Source organism: Triticum dicoccoides, chromosome 7B (assembly GCF_002162155.2).
Source record: "Triticum dicoccoides isolate Atlit2015 ecotype Zavitan chromosome 7B, WEW_v2.0, whole genome shotgun sequence".
NCBI lineage: Eukaryota > Viridiplantae > Streptophyta > Magnoliopsida > Poales > Poaceae > Triticum > Triticum dicoccoides.
In genome coordinates, this window is record NC_041393.1 from 771,673,837 (window position 1) to 771,692,299 (window position 18,463).

The 18,463-nt window shown below is 39.1% G+C and overlaps 1 protein-coding gene across 1 annotated transcript; it reads left to right on the forward strand.

Moving 5' to 3' along the window:
* Positions 1-310: 310 nt before the first annotated feature.
* On the forward strand, positions 311-8,261 carry LOC119339926 (disease resistance protein PIK6-NP-like). Its single transcript, XM_037611828.1, has 4 exons — positions 311-1,396; positions 4,828-4,866; positions 4,968-5,591; positions 6,428-8,261. The coding sequence occupies exons 1-4, from the start codon at positions 311-313 to the stop codon at positions 8,228-8,230; spliced, it is 3,552 nt and encodes a 1,183-aa protein (XP_037467725.1). The 3' UTR covers positions 8,231-8,261.
* Positions 8,262-18,463: the final 10,202 nt, after the last annotated feature.

Below are 18,463 nucleotides of genomic sequence, written 5' to 3' on the forward strand. Positions count from 1 at the left end.
AAGTTTGAGGTTCCATTTAGCTTTTGTCTATGAATTCAAGGTTTATTTTAGACTTTTTCCTTATTTAATTGAGGCATAAACTGTTACTTTCATAACACTGTGGATGCGCGACGACTTGCTCATTTCCTTGTCTGTCCAAGTCTTGCATAAAAAAAGGAATACAATTTTCGGACCTCAGTCGGTCGATTTTCGGTCGATTGATCGTTTAAGAGCACCACCTGTTGTGATGGTCGGACACAACTCGAGCACTAGCATAACACACAAGAAGAAACTAACACCGAACTGATTGGGAGTACGTAGTGAGGTAGCCATGGCGGACTTGGTGGTTGGGCTGGCCAAGTCTGTGGTGGAGGGGGCGTTGACCAAGGCTCAGGCGGCCATTGAGGAGGAGGCGAAACTCCGGCAGAGCGCTCAACGTGACCTGGCGTTCATCACCGACGAGTTTGAAATGATGCACTCTTTCCTCAAGGTGGCTAACCCAGAGCGCGTCGAGAACAAAGTCGTGATGACCTGGGTGCGGCAGGTCCGCGAGCTGGCCTATGATGTTGAAGACTGCATCGAGTTCGTCATCCACCTCAACACCAAGACCATGTGGTGGTGGCGCCTGGTCCCGCTATGGTGCATGGCACCGCCCATGCGGGCGCTGGCACTGGATGAGGCCGTCGGTCAGATCGAGCATCTCAAGGCCAGGGTGGAGGACGTGAGCAGGAGGAACGTGCGCTACAACCTCATCAGCGACACCGGCTCCAAGCCTGTCGTCGTGCAGCAGCAGGAGTCGCTTCTTGGCGCTGCCGTCGCCGCAACCAAAGTCAACATGCTCGCTGAGGCAAGGGGCGCCACCAAGAGGAAGCAACGCTTCGGGGATCTTACCGGATTGATCACACGGAACGACAATGAGCACAGTAATGACCTTCAAGTGATCTCGGTGTGGGGGTCAGGCAGCGATCATGGGACCACAGCCATCATCAGGAAGACCTACTATCACCAGGGACTGAGCAACAACTTCACCTACCGCGCCTGGGTGAAGCTAATGCATCCTTTCAGTCCCCAGGAGTTCGTCAAGGGCTTGATGTCTCAGTTTTATGCAAACTCTTGCGAAGAAGAATACACAAACATTGGTATGCATGTCCTAGCAAGGATGGAGGTAACTCAGGAAGCACTCTTCTTGGAGTTCAAGCGGCTAGTCGCAGGGAGATACCTCATCGTCTTGGAAGGCCTGTCAAATATGGTAGATTGGGATGTTATTAGGACGTTCCTTCCTGACATGAAGAATGGCAGCTGGATCATCGTGTCAACGCAGCAATCCGAAATAGCAACCTTGTGCATCGGGCACTCATACAAGATGTTGGAGCTGAGAAAGTTCTCGGACGAGCACTCTGTTTGTGCCCTCTTCAAGGTAACTAAGCCCGAAACAACGTCAATTATTTCCAGGAAATCTTGTTTCAGTTATATTTACTTCTATCAAGTATACAGCCGAGGAAACCAACCCGCATGGTTGAGTTGCCCATTTGAAAAAAAATACTAGTCTCCATAGCAAATATTTGATCATCAATACATCCAATCATATACTCTGCCCGCATGTGTTTTATAAATTAATTATATGGTAGTAAAACTAAATTAAAATAGAAATATTATATATAAGTCATCAAAATTTATTTTTACCCCATTGTTCCTAGAACATCAGCTTGTAAGAATATGTGTAGTACCATGTAATTTCAATGACTTATTGAAATATTTAATTCTATTGGATAATGAAAATAACATCAAGAAACTCCAGCTGGAAAATCTGTTATATACTAGGGTTTTTATCATTTATGCCAACTGTTGTGTCCCACTACTCGGTTCTGTCACAAGGTGTTTCCACCATTTAAGAATGCCATCGCTCCATTACGCCCATGCTAAAAAAGTGCCACTAGACACCATTACTGCTTGTTTACCATGTTATATGATCAAAATATCCATCAATCAATATATCGGCTCTCCCTTGATCTCACTAGACTAAAATGTGGGTCCCACTTGATCCCCAACGGCGTTCTTATTTTCCTCTAAAATTATTCGCATGCGTACTCCTGACAACAAATATGTTTAGTAGCATTTTTGGCCAAACATCTAATGGAATATTGTTACTTTTTTACGTGTCTACTGACATTTTTTAGGTATCTAATGGCATTTTCGAACCATTGTAACTTCAAATGGAAACAACTGAGTAGTGGGACAAAACAAGCGGCACAAATGATAAAAAACCTATATACCAAAACCTATTTATGTATGTATGGCTATTTCGGACACCACAATTATAAACAAAATCAAAATTTCTTCAATGGTTGGATTTCTAATTTAGTAGATCGCATCCATTAGATTTACATAGATGTACCTAGAGAGATCCAATTCGTAGATTTATATAATGTACACAAACAGAATACATCCATTAAATCTTCATAATTGTACTAAATCAAACATAACCGTTAGATCTACATAACGACACCTAATGAGAACATATCCATTGGATCTACATAACCACGCCTGAAAAGATTGTATTCTTTAAATCTACATAGTCATATCAAGATCTTCATAATTTTATGTAAATAAATCTAAAATTTTAGATAGACATAAGCATACATAAATAGATCACATTTGTTAGATCTACATGACATACTGGTAAATACACTGTTTCGGTTAGATCTGCAAAATCATTCTAAAAATGTCATGTACACACGATCTTCATAGCTGCACCTAAACAAACTATAAGTGATAGATCTTCATATAAAAAAAACACTACTCATAGATCATCGCATCTGTATTTCACGTAACAATTATTAGTTAACTATGACGGGCATGTACATTTTACATCTCATTTAACCATGTTAGGACTCGCCACATACATCCACGATGACTAATGCAACAAACAGATACATGAGCCCATATTAAAAAAATACAGTCAATGAAAACATTGTTTTTGTCATTTTACAAATTATAACTAGAAGAGCTGCACATAGGGAAACATAATCAATATATCATTGCAGTTGTACTCAAAAGACATATCTCACACACACACAACACACAATAGATACACATGTTCATTAATAGTTTAACTATAAATGGCAAGTACATACTATGTCCCTGTAATAAGTTACATATATAATACATCTCATTGAACATGTTCATCCCTACCACATTGACCAGCTAATCTAGTTCAACAGATAGTTAAATATCTAGAACCCTATAAAAAGTTGAAGTCAATTAAAAATGCTCTTCTTATCATCCATAAAATTTAGGGCCATCCATAAAATAGACGGAATAATGATTAGACACCACTATGAGCCATGACCTAGGAGTACATAAATAACAATAGGTTACTAGAATTGAAGAGGCTCATTTTTTTTTAAAACTGAAAATTGAAGGCTCATGGGTGTGGTGGTAACATATTTTACAAAAATCCTTCAAAAAGATAAATCCAATTTTATATGCAAGTAAGAATTATGAGAGTAGAACAGGTAGGAACACAACCAGATCGCTTCTTTGTAAACATGCATAAGACAAAAAGGATGTGTAGGGATGCAGGCATGCTAAAGCATGCAACGACCAAGGTATTGTGGGTTAGTTTCGTTGGTTTACTTGCGACTGGACGCCTGATTGTATAAAATGATTATTGTAAGAAAAATCTATAGCATTATATTCACTATAAACTATTATTTTATATTTCTTTTGTGTTATGTAGTAGCACCATAGTCATACGTTCACATATAAAATAAAGATCGATGTTACAACTATTGATATGTATCTCACATACATGTTATAATGCAACGAAAGGATAAATAGAAAATAAACATGTATTGTATAACATTACAAAAATAGTTAACACCTTGGTAGTTTATAAAACTATATTCTTTAGAAAATAATAGTATGTTCGAATATGTATGTTTGACAAAAGACCAGGTTATTAGAAGTTAAATGTATACATGGTAAAAATAATTTTTCAACACACATATGTATCTCGCTTATGTGTTAGGGCATGTAAATTCATTGCGAAGGTTGTCTTTTCTAAGATCTCCACATCTTCTAGGTATGCCAATAAAACATGCCACAGAGTACATGCTATTTTATTTGAGTGAGTAAGGCATACTATTATTTCTCGCAATTGTCTTTTGGGAAAAATACTGAGCAAACATTTGGAGTCTCACTCTACCTGTGGCCACCCCTTCAAATTTTGATCTGTGCCATGAGATGACGGAGGTGGTGGGCCAAATTGGCTACTAGTGGCATCTCGCTCTATAGGCTCAATTAACAATGTTGTGGTGATTACAGAGTTACATGGGCCACTTTCAATAGCGACAGGCCCAATTAACCACAAACCTCAGTTTTTTCTTCCAGAGAAGCCCAATTTGCACGATGAAGTCGATCTGACGGGCATGGATGCTCGGGACACGAAATGTGGCTAAAATTCCAGGGGCATGAGAGGGATGGAACATGCTGTATAATGCTTTCAACTTAGGTGGTGATTACAATTTGACAATATGATGTGTATCTGAATTGACAACTACTAAAATGAACAAAACTATATTACTTTAAGCCCTATGAGAACGTCTCATAGTTAAGTGAAGGCACACAACTTTTTCACGAAGGAGTGAGGTCAACAGTTTTTTTTTTACACTACAAGTCGCCGATTCTCTTAGGTGGCTCCCTTAAGAAGATAATTAATTTTGTACGTCATTGTGCTCGCCCGTACTGGCCTATAACATTATCACAACATTATTACCTTCCCTTAAGCGAGCTAATTAAGATAGTCTTATTTAGCATCTTTAAGTGCTAATTTCTGTCCCAACACAGGCTTCTCAAGGCGATGGGGATAAAAACAATAAATCATTGGTAAGTTAGCCGAGCAAATACTTCAAACTTTCTATGTGGTTTTCTTGTCTCTCTCTATTATACTAGATTGCATGATAATATTTGTCTCCACGCATATACAGGGTACTCATGGGGATAAAAGAAAGGGCAAAGAACCAAAGGTGGATGAAGACGAAGAAGAGACCCAAACTAGAGATGAGAAAATCAAGTTACTCAAAGAGGAAGCAATTGAGTGGAAGAAGAAGAATGATCCCCTTGTGGGACGTGAGTCGACCGTAATTGAACTGGCGCAATATCCAGCGAGGGCACGTGTCAACTCTCCCCCTGTTATGGCTGTGTGGGGTATAGCTGGCGTTGGCAAAACAGCCCTTGTCAAAAAATTATTCTATGACACAGTGCTTTGGGGTCGCAACTATGAGGATTATTATTGGGTGGATGTATCCCATCCATTTAATATGAGGGACATGTATCTCACCTTACTTTCTGATTTTCATTCCGATAAAGACCCAACTGAAGAGTGTCACCGTCTTCTGGAAGGGCATTGCTTCGTTGTAATCGATGACCTCCGGTCAACGAAAGAATGGGACTTGATACAGCCTGCCTTGGTATCTAAAGGTTCAAAAAGCATTATCATTGTCATTACAACTGAAGAAAGCATCGCCAAACATTGCACAAATAATGAAGGTCTCGTGTTTAATGTCAAGGCTCTAGAAGCTGCTGCTGCCTCTAATCTATTCATGAACAAGGTATGATAGGTGTGGTTTTTTTTTTGTTCGGAATTATCTAAGTTTGTAATTTACAGCATGCATGGTATGCTCGGGGAGATTAAGAAATGGCATTTGCGAGCCTTATTAAATCTGCTTCTCAAAGTATGCTCTTAATATGTGAATAACCTTCTGTAATGGAAGTCAAGTCTCCACAAACAGTTCTCAGTATGATACATAAAATCACAAAAATTCCATTCTCTACTATTGTTAAAGGTTACGTACTAAATCTATTGCTCAGTATGCTCTTGATCGAGTCATCAGTAAGTTGTGTTGTGGGGGTCTGGGGGATCGTACAAATACCAAAAAGCTACATGCATAAGATTTCTATAGATTTTTGCTAGTTCATGCAACATTAGTTGAGGCCTTTGCTCCAAGTGGGTACCTTCATCCAGTCAAGTATAGAAGCTCTGTTAGGCTTCAGTAAACTAATTGGTAAGTAAGCCCTATTCTTTAGGTGAGGTCGGGTCTTCACAGCTAGTGTAAGCAGTGCAATTATCCCCGAGAATTTAATAGAAGTAGCTAGTTAAGATGTGCAAAATTTACTCCTATGCAAAGACGGTTACATAAGATAGTTGCCTACTCCCAGTTCCGTGAATCTCCATTTCACTATCATTTGTTTTACACAGAAGTTGTACGGTACTATACTCACAATCCTCTGTGCTATTCATAATTTTTGGAGAACTATAGTTTTTTTTGTGAGATTTGGAAACTACACTCATACTCCTATGAGTTATGAATAACGTGTTTGTGTGGCAGATGTAACTCATATTTATGCTAATGCTAACTAACGTACTTCATTTGAACAATTTACTTAGGTACTCAAGAACAATTCATCATACAGTTTGAATGTTCAAGATATGAATGTACAGCAACTTGTTCGAAAGTGTGGAGGTATACCCAAAGTAATAGCTGCTATAGCAGGATCGTTTCTTGCGATGAAGAATGAGAAAAACATGGGCACTGTGAGTACTTTGAATAGCAGATTTATGCACCATCTGGAGACTGGCCCGGAGTATGATAGTCTACAAGACCTTTTTGGTTGGATGCACTCTTACTTCCGTACTTGTCCTGATTCCCTCAAGCCATGTATCTTCTACCTGTCAATTTTCCCCCGAGATCAAATTATTCGGCGGAGGCGGCTGGTAAGGCGGTGGATTGCGGAGGGCTACTCCAGGGACAACCACAATGAATCTGCGGAGGAAAACGGGGAGAAGCATTTCTCTGAACTTCTTGAACTGAGCATAATTCAGCAACTATCATCACGGTCGCCGTCTTCAGTTATCAGCACTGCCTTCAATCTTGGCACAGTTAGTATGGTTCTGTGCCAGGTGAATGCTTTCATTCGGGAGTACATTGTGTCTCAGCGAATGGAAGAGAACCTTGTGTTTGAACTGGGTGAACAATGTGCCTTAACCACCCAACGCACAGGTCGTCACCTTGTCATATTGAAGAACTGGGATAGAGATAGAATTGTCTTCAAGAGCATCGACTTCTCGAGGCTACGGTCACTTACAGTGTTTGGGGAGTGGGAATCATTCTTTGTCTCCGGGAATATGAAGATGCTCCGGGTACTTGATCTTGAGGATGCAGTTGGTCTAAATGATGCTGATCTCGAGAAGATTGTGGAGTGCCTACATCGGCTAAAATTCCTCTCTCTACGAGGACACAGTGAGATCCACCATCTACCAAATTCTTTGGGTCATATGAGGCAGCTCCAGACTCTGGATGTTAGGGGTACCTCCATCGTCACCCTTCCTGAAAGCATCATCAAGTTACACAACTTGCAGTACATACGTGCTGGAACCACTTCCGTCCCACATCTTTCCTCCCGCTGGTGTTGTGGTCACCACCTAGTCGGTGTTCAGGTCCCTAGTAGGATTGGTAAATTGACGGCCTTGCACACACTTGGTGTTGTCAACATTGGTGTTTCAGGCATAAAGACCATGGTGAAAGAACTCAAGAAGCTCACCCAGTTGCGGAAGATTGGAGTTTCCGGTATCAACAGGAAGAACAACAAAGTGTTTGATATATCAGTTCATACCCATTTGGAATCCTTGTCCCTGCAGCTTGACAAGGACAATCAAGACGGGTTGGATGATATCACCCTGCCTTGGAAGAACTTATGGAGTCTTAAAATGTATGGGCTTCAAGATAGGTTGCCAAAATGGAAGGAGAATTTCACCAAACTCAATAAGTTAAACTTGGAGATGGCCACTTTAGGTAAAAGTGACATTGAGTTCCTTGCCAAGCTACCAGAACTATGCATCCTATGTCTTTGTGTCAAGCAGCTTCTGGATGGTAAGCTCCATTTTTATGCTGAGTTGTTTGAAGAAGAGCTGCCCACATACAAAAAGGTCAAGATCCTCGAGATTGCTTGCAGCTCAAGCAAGTTGCATGTAACCTTTGGATCAAAGTCTATGCAGAATCTTGAGCTGCTGAAGGTTAACTGTTCCAGTGCACTATATCACCTTACTGGTCTGAATGGTCTTCCTAAACTTAAGGAAGTCTTGCTTACGGGTACCACTGATCAAACCATCAAAACAGACTTTGAGAGGCAGCTTGTCAGCCATCCAAAGAAACCGGCTGTGAAGCTTGAAGAACTAACACGTTTGTCCTGAAAAGCCAATGTATTTGTTTAATTAGTTGCCTTCTTTTTTTTTTATCCTATCCACTGTTTGCATCCTTGCCGGTTTGTGTAATGTTTTCTGTTTTTTCTCATTGTGGTTATATAAACTAGTTGTCAACCCGTGCGCCTGACGGGCTAGGAACTACACTATTCCAGCATTATTGTGTAAATTTTAAAACAGTATTCTTAGTGTTCAGAGCATATATGAATGAATTGTTATCCAAAAGGGAGGAAACCTCTTCCTCAATCGTACTTTTTGTATGTGTATGTCCTCTCCAACATCATCAATACAAATGTTAATATTTATATAAATAAATGTTAATAGAAATCCATACTTTCAAGAGACTCAGAAACATGGCCAATATTCCTATCCCAACATCCTATATACAATGTTGTCGGCTTAAAGCATTTTTTGTTATAGTGCATTAGTATTCCGACATAAACATGCCACGGTTGGCAAAAATTTCCGCAGAGAGATTTGTGCGACATAGAGTTTTTTTTATCCCAATAACTAAATAAACAAACGAATTTAAAACTTCCATATATAACAAAATCTCTTTAACATAAAAATCATTGGTATGAACAAGCCTCGGAATTTAGCACATGTAATTTTGTTATATAGCACATATATAGACTTATCGTTTTTCTGGACTTATTTATCGTTTTTCTGGACTTATAATATAGCAAGTATGCAATAGAATAAGAAATAAGTATAGAAATATTTAGTATATTTAATGCGTAAACATAGTGCTTTATTGCTGTAACAGAAGGTAAGAAGACGCGCTGACATGACATTATAGCTCTATGAATGTTAATGGATAACATCAATGAACTAATCCTTGAAAAGAAGAAAATGATGTTTTTAGTGCTCAAACGAAAAGAATGGAACCTCCCTACTGAGACACAGTTTCGATTTTTTGCTTTGTAATTTTTTTGCCCCAGGCCAAGATTGCCGAATTTTGGCCATTTTGAAAATTTTGGCTGAAATTTTTGACCAAAATCTATTTTTCAGCTGAAAGCCAAAATCCATTTTTTCGACCGCAAACCAAAATGAGACACATTACATGCGCTGCTTAGTTCTCATGGAGCCGTAGATGAAACAATAATATATGTAATGGTGTGTCATCCACTACATTGTGCATGTAAAGACGACTTCAATGCTGGCACCATGGTTCGGATTCTTCTACTCCCGGTTCAAATCTTTTTTCCAAATTTAGGCATGGCCTCTCCTTTTTTAACATAGGAGGCTTGAGGTCTTTTTGTACGTGCATGGATTTTGTATTTCTGGCACTATGGAATGTGGACTCTTTTCTAACGTGCGGCCTAACTTCTTATTTGTACATGTCTTCGTTTCCCTTTTCAAAGAGAAACGGGACCCTATTTTTTTTCTTTCATCACATGGACGTGGGATATTGGGGAATCCTTTTTGTACGCATGGCCTTAATGCTATTTGTTTACCTAGTTCCATAAAAAAACAATATACGTGGTTTTTCTTCCTTGAATAGGCAAGACTCCTTTTTTAGCGCGAGGCTTGAGGTCTCTCTGTTTTATACAAACATGTATGTTGTTTTTGTGGTACCGCTGGACACTTCTTAAGTGGGGCCTAACTGTTTATTTGTAGGTCTTTGTTTTCCCATTCAAGGAAAGAAGTCACTTTTTTTCATAGCTTGGGCGTGGGAGTTGGGGACTCCTTTTTGTATACGTGGCCTTAATCCTATTTATGTACATCGTGTTTCCTTCCCTTAATGAGGCAGCATTTTCTAATAGATCTTGACAATTAAATTTTAAATCTAACGACTAAATTAATTCTGCTGATGTTGATTAATGCGGATGCTCGTATGGTGCCACCAATGTGTGTGTGTGTGTGTGTGTGTGTGTGTGTGTGTGTGTGTGTGTGTGTGTCATTTTCTATGTGGATTAATGCGGATGCTCGTATGGTGCCACCGATTACTATATACTGGTAGCCTACCCGTGCATTCACACGGATTAGTTGATTAAATTATCGTGCATGTCAATTTTTCACATTAATAAGATAATATAATGTTGTTGGATTTTATATAACACAAATTGGCACTAATGCTGCCGGTTACCAGCTTATTAGAATTTTGAAAATATCAAATTTTCATATACAAATTGTCTTAATTTGAATATAGTACCAGAGGAAGCAACCAACTACAAAAATATTATTGCAAGTAAACATGCATTTTTATGGTTTATACAAAACTTAGGGAATGTTCAATATATTTTAGACATATTAAATTGAACCTATCTAAACATAAAAAACTCGACATGTGATCTCTAGATATTTAACAACCTTCTGGAAAATAATTTATTGACCATGGGAATATTCTCTGTAAATCCTGAATGTCGATAAAGTGGCATATAGTATCACAGATCTTCCTTGGACGTGTACATTAAAAATATCTTTTTAAAGGAGACATATAAATTGAATCACGTTTTAGTTTGTTAGAGCAACCGTCTAACTGAAAACAACGAAGTACTGGTCTTGCATGGGAAAGGAGATTTCCTGTAGTTAGTTGATGATGCTTTCTTAATTGACATACCATTTGCACTTACAGCAAATAATCAATTACAAAATATTACTTTAATTTAGAGTTAGTAGCAAACAAAGTAATTTTTGATCTAAAAACAAAACCAAAACTATTTATGAATATTTTCTTAATAATTGAAAAACCCTGTAAAGTAAAAATCCTTTATACATCTACACAATTTTCTTAAATCTAAGAAGCTCTTATGTAAATCCATACAAACCTTCAAACAAACTACGGGGACTATATAAATCCAAGTCGTTGTCTATTGATTGTTTCCTCAAAAAAGGGTGGAGCGTAAGAAAATGGCATGGATCATTTGTTTGACATGAAAAATATGATGCCTAGGTAAAAAAAAGCATCGAATGACTACTCTGTGTGGAATGGTTAACAGTAGGATGTAATGACTTTTTTAGAATGTACAGTTATTAGTGTATCCATTGGAACACAGTGGGTCTTTATGCAACAATCTACATGAAGCTTCTGCCAGTGTCTTATATTTTCCAAGCAAAAACAACTGTAGGACATATATCTTCGTTCTCGTGATCTGCAACCAGTCGAAGTGTTGGCTATCCAATTGAGTACATTAGTTTAACACCAAAGGAGATACACTTGGCATCTGGAATGAAGATGTGGATATATGCAGTTATATCACTGTGCAGAAAATCAATGTTGTACTATACCTGTTGTGAACTGCACTTATCATAATTTTGGTATAACCACCACATATATGAATGAAAATTGTCTTGAGTAAATATGGCAAGTTGAAACTATACACCATGATCAACAAAGAGCATTCATGTCTTTCACCAATTGAATTCAGATAAAAACACCTAAAAGAAGGGTGGAGTGCCAAAACATTGTTTACACAATCATATGGTCGCAAGGAATATCCATAAAAATAGAGATCTGGAAGTCGTACTGAAAATTAAAATTCTTCTTTACCCTACGGACACGACAATCATATTTCTAAACTCGATGCATCATTCCGAATTAACAAAAGAAACAACATTTTATTTACTTAGAAGCTGTACATATTCTCAAGGCAAGAAAAGTATGCCACAATAAGTTCACTATAATTTCTCTACAGATCCTTTAATATAACAAGGAAAAGGATTTTTTATAGAAGCAAGGCATCAAGTACCTTGCATAGTTAAAAAGATGCAAGCATGTTTGAAATTTATGAGACCATGTAAGAGAGGGAGTAGTTATCTCCAGAGAAGGGAGCCAATAGTGCAAGGTATAAGATGTATTCTATAGTACGAAGACACAATATTCCATATTTAAGTACTCCCAGAAATAATTTTAAGTATTTTACACTGAAGAAGAAGTTAATGTCAACATGACACATCGGATGCTTCGTACCTAGCTATAACATATACTCCTATCTTTGTTGACTGCCCTATAAAATCTAAAGAATAATATTTAGAGTATAATTTTATAAGGTATTGTAAAATAGAAAAAATTGTAATATGGTTATCACATTTATCTAGGGAAATACTAACGCCCACATGTTGGTGTGTAGCATCCCACCCACACGCGTCATCTGTCGTTGGATCATTTTGCACGATGTTTGGAGCACTGTACGTAGCCATGTCATTCCACAGCCTCGTCTGGGCCTCGACAAATTGTGCCGCACGCCCTCACTCCCGTTCTCTCATTCTTCTTCCCCCACGCTGCCTCACCTTCTTCCCCACCAACCCGCACATCTCTCTCTCTCTCACACACACACTATAGCCCGAGCGGAGGCAGGCGGAGGCCCCGGGCGGTGGTGGGCGGAGGCCCCGGGTGGTGGCGGGCCAACGGTGGCGGGCGTTGGCCCCGAGCGGAGGCGGGCGGAGGCCTCGGGCGGCGGCTGTGGGTCGGGGGGCAGCTGCCGGTGGTGTGGTGTTGTGCGGATCCCGGTGAGCTCTCAATGATTCCCGGCGAGGGTGGCGCAGGATCCAGCGCGCCAGCGATAGTTCACTTCTGAGGCGGGGGTGGCGGCCAGGGGTTGAGGTCGTTGGCTATATCCACGAGGAGGCGGGGTTGCAGCGACGCCCGGCGCCTGCTCGCCATGTCTATAGGCGGTGGCGCTGTCTTTTCGACAGGGGAGGCATGGGCCCGCCGACCCCAAGGAGCCGTAGGCGTCATGGCTACGATGGCGGGTAGGAGGCGCAGGCGAAGCGCACGGCCACCACGACGCATCTGCGGCTCCACGACACGGTGGGGACGATGGCAAGCTCGCCTCTGCCTCCCGTCGGGGGTTCGACCTGAAGCACGCCTGCAGCTACTCTCGAAGGCTCGCTGGGGTGGAGTGAGACAGCGTCATAGGGGAGGGCTATGACTGGGACCTCAGCTCGAGCTCTACCACTGTGCCGTCGCACTGCAACGGCCATGGCGCTGGCTCCATTTTCTGCAGGTAACACCTCCACCTCCAAAATTTCCATGGCGCTCGCTCCGCCTCTGTATGCCTTTTACCTTTAAACAAATCTTGGGCAATTTTGCCATTGTTTTCCTCCGAAAATGATGCCATGTCTAACATTTTTTTGTCATGCTTTCAAATTCAATTACCATGCTATATTGCCATGTTCTTAGGATTGTACAGAACTAGTTGACACAATTATCATGGCAAATCTAGAAATCTTTTGTAATAGTTGCAAGGCAATTTCATGAAAAACAAATTTGTAGCACATGGCAATTTTTTGTTTTCGTAAAATGAATGGATTAACTCACACGGCAATTCCTAGGTGTAGTTGGTTCATGGCACATTTGCCACTGTTGTAGGGAACAAACAATTACACCTAGGGTCCATCTCATCATGGTCTACTTCTACCTCCATTTTATTAGTGTCATTTTTTTTCGCTTCTTGTTCGTGGTAGCTTCTATTTTAATAAATGGTTGTCACGGAAGAATTGCTATTAATTTGTTATGTTTTTTGTGCGATAAAACACAACGAATTATTAGTAAAACAGGTGCCATGATAGCTTTGTTTAGTAGATAGTCATCGTGGCAACTTGCTATAACTCATACCTATTTTTTAATTCTTCATTTCTCATGTTTTTTAGACATTTTTTTATTTCTTATACAATGGCAAATCACCATGAATATACATCATTTTGCCATGGCAAATTCACAATCTTCTAGCGCTCTTTCACTTCTGTAAATAGTTGCCATGGCAAAAAAAATTATATGAATTTGTAGAGATAAATTATTTTTCTCTTTGCAACATGGAAAAAGTTACTTTCTATGAGACCATGACAATTTAAATTCATGGAGCATGGCATTTGTAGTTTATGCATTATGGCAAATTTATCTCCTGCAACAATGGAAAAAAAGTTACTTTCTAATGGAACATGACAACTTTAGTTCATGAGACATGGCAAATGTAGTTTACGGAGCATGGTATTCTATTCTTTTTATAGCCACCATCTTTCGTTTTCAAGTAATAGTTGCCATGGAAATTATAAAACAAGTACAATGACAATTTTAATATGCATATGCCATGGCAATTTTTGTTCATTTTTTAAAATGCCCAAACAAGTTCTAGTTCATCAAACATATCATGGAAAATGTGATGGCAATTTTACTTTAAATGAGATGGCAAAATTTACCTTTTTTGCCATGGAAAATTCAACAATATTTCTCCATGGCAAATTTTATTTTCAAATTCATGGCAATTTCTATGTTTGTAGCATCGCAATTTTACTCTTCATTTTTCCATGTCAAATGTTCACTCTACTTTTGCCATGGCAAATTTCTACATTTTTGCCATGGCAAATTTCTACGTTTTTGCCATGGCAATTTTACTTTAAATGAAATGGCAAATTTTACTTTAAATGAGATGGCAATTTTTACTTTAATTGAGATGGCAAATTTTACTTCATTTTGCCATGCCACATTCTACAATATTCTCCACGGCAAATTTTACTTTCAAATAAATGGCAATTTCTACGTTCGTAGCATGGCAAATGTTTACTCTACTTTTGCCATGGCAAATCTCTACGGTTTTTTGCCATGGCAAATTTTACTTTATTTTTCCATGGCAAATTCTACAATATTCCCCATGGAAAATTTTACTTCCAAATACATGGCAATTTTTACGTTTCTAGCACGGCAAATCTACTTCATTTTTTCCATGGCAAATGTTTACTCTACTTTTGCCATGGCAAATTTCTATGTTTTTTTTCACGGCAATTTTACTTTTAAATGATATGGCAAATTTTACTTTATGTTTCCATGGCAAATTGTACAATATTTCTACTCGGCAAATTTTACTTATAAATTTTACACGGCAAATTTAATCTTGTTCCCATGCCAAATTTACCTATATTGGCATGGCAAGTTTTAAACCTTTTACATACATGTCAAATACATAACATGACAATTTTTCCAGAAAATCCATGACAATTTTAATTTGAAGTCCATGGTAAATTAACCTTTTTGCAGCCATGGCAAATCAATCTCACGGTAATTTAACTCCATAGAACATGGCATTTTATTCTTTTTTTCCCATGGCAATTTTGAAAACCCATGGGAAATTAACTTAAAATCCCACAAAAATTTAATGTTACAACCATGGGCAAATGAACTTTAAATTGCATGGCATTTCCATGGCAGATCTTTTTCTGCCATGCTTTTTTCCTTGTCCATTTTTGTAATATTTTTATATTTTCCATCATGTTTACTAACCATGCGGCAAAACTTAAAGTATTGCCTAATTACATTTTTTCCAATGGCAAGCTTTTATCATTGCATGATGTTTTGGCATTTTTTATAGGAACAGTTCATAAAAGTAAAGGGAATTTATTGACATTGTCATATTTCGTAGTCCAATTGATATTTCATTGTAATTTTGTTTCTTAAAGTTAGGGAATTTCGTTCTGTTTTTGGTCATTTCAACTTTGCAACCATGGCAATTTTCTGTTTTTGACTGCACTATGTGTTTTTAACCAACATTTTTTTAGGTGTACCAACGATTTTTGTTTTTATTTATTTTCAGAGAATAGCGTTGTTGGGCTTTTTGTCCGCTTGCGGCCCAGGGTGTCCAGCGGAAGCGGTCGTGCTGGGGGGCGTCTCCGATCGAACGAGCATCCCTACCGCACGTTTATGTGTGGGCGATGCTGCCTTCCTACCACACGTTTTTGTGTGGGCGGTCTGCCTACCACCCTGACGTGTGGGTAGTTCTAATATGCGCCCACACATGATTCGTGTGGGCTGCCTCCTCCTTACACCACACACGGTGTGTGGGCGAATGTCTAATATGCCACACGTGTGGGCGTTATCGACGTCCTTTATCTATTATGATCAACGACACTTATGAAAAACAATGTAAAATGCAGTCTCGCTAAATCTGACATACCTTTGTTTCGAAAAATCTGAAAGTAACTTTAGTGCATAAACCTAAGAGTGTATTCCTGATGGCTTGATTTATTGAACGATAAAGCACGACTGATAGGGGTGAGCCAGCAGTTAGGTTCTTCAGATTAATGTCGTGAGCAATCGTGCACGGCCTGGTGCTGCGGTGCAACGCTGTCGACGCCGCACAGTTTGCAAGCTACCCAATAGTGATACTTGCATGTGCTGACATCAAGTGTACATGAACGATGCGCGAGCGTCGCGCCATAAGCTGTCCGTGCTGTACTGGAATTGTAAAAAATTTAGTATAAGCATCAATAGAACCACGGCACATCCAGGCATATATCTATATATGCTTCACCTGCAGGCTAACAACACACGTACATGGAGTCCCGCACGATTAGCCTGCCACCAAGGAGTAATGCTTGCATGCACTGCCGTCAAGTGTACATGAACGATGCCGCGAGCCTCGCACCGTAAGTTGGCCACACTGTAGTGAAACCATAAATTTTCATTATAAGCATCCCTAGAACCACGCCCCATCCAGCTGCAGGCCAACAACACACGTACATAAAGTTTGTTTGAAGGATATCTGCAGAACTTTTTTTTTTTGCGGAAATCTGCAAAACTTTGTTGATGAACAACCAAGTAAGACAAAAAGAATTGCCAATAAAATAAATATGTTTGCTAGTACGACTTGTATATTGTAAATACTGGATGAAACTCAACCTAGATCCATAATTTTTGGAAAATGTAAAAAAGACAGCAAACCTCTGCGAAGATTATGGAGAAGACTAACTAGTCAAGTTGCTTTGATTCCAGTCTATGCTGATGGTTTTAGGACGTACAGAGAATGTTGCAGCCGGATGGTGGAGGTGACTATCTTGATGCACGTGTGGAGAGAAAAATCCAACCCCCGAGAGAAACACCTGCCTACTCGCCTGTTGGTTGGACAATCTGGGTTGAAAAACGGAACAGGGGAGAGTTTCTCAGCATCAACCAACATGAATTCTGGGCGTGAGATAATCATGGATCAAAAGGTAGGTTGCGTCATCTCACGGATTCATGCGTGGAAGAGGTGAAAGGAGGATGAGCGATTCTAAGGGATTATAGAAGCCGCCTTGAAGCCTCGGTTTTTTTAATGGCATTGAAGCATCGTTGGTGCAATGGGCTCTTGAATGGGCATGCACGTGGGACAACAGCAGAGGGCTCTTTTATGTACCTGATCCAACGGTTCTAATTACCTTATATAGATTAGATGAACATTAAATGACCATTGTGAGAGAAAAAAATCATACATTGGTGGATCTCCACCGTTATAACTTGGTCCCACTAGATTAACGACTCGTAAAATCTAATTAAGATGGTAATTTCTTGGGAGTCTAGAATTAGTATAGGTATAGATAGATAGATAGATAGATAGATAGATAGATAGATAGTATATATATATATATATATATATATATATATATATACACACACACACACACACATATATACATATAGGACAAATGTTTCCTACAAGCAGCGGTAGTTACCACCATTTGCATTTTGTATGTTGTATCTGTCGAAACCGAGAGTGTGTAGTATATACCAATGATTAGGTAGTATATATACTAATTTTTAGGTAGTATGTATCATGTTTTGAGTATGCTTTTTTTACGTACAAATATAAATGTATTTCACAAATATAAAAAAAACTATGGGTTCATATGCAATTTTTTATGGAACTTGCTTTGAAATATCTTAGATATAGTATAGGAACATATTTAAAATAATAAAATAGTATATATAGTATCACATCGTAGTATATGAGACATATGGGGTAACTACCACTGGGTGTTAGGATGGATTTTCCCTACACACACACACCAACACCTTTAGTACCGGTTCATGCCACGAACCGATACTAACACTACTAGGGAAAACCATAGTAGTAGCGCTTGTTTTATAGCTAGCATTAGCGCTTGTACGAGCGCCTACCACTAAGGCGCTGCAGCTAACTAGTAGCAGTAGCACTGGATAGGGAGCGCTACTGCTATACCTAGTTAGCAGTAGCGCTTTTTTGGGAAAGAGCTACTGATAGTAGTAAGTAGCAGTAGCGTTTCTTCTAAAAAGCGTTGCTGCTAACTTTTCCTGTATTTTGATTTTATGACCATGATTAGTTATTATATATAACAATGGGTGAAATGAATGTGGAGTAGATTCAAGTGGAGGCAACATGTGGAGTAGTACTTTCGACATGCACCACATGTTGCCTCCACTTGAATCTAATCCATGTTCATTTCACCTAATTATATATATCATAACTCATCATGCTCGTATAACAACTTAGCATC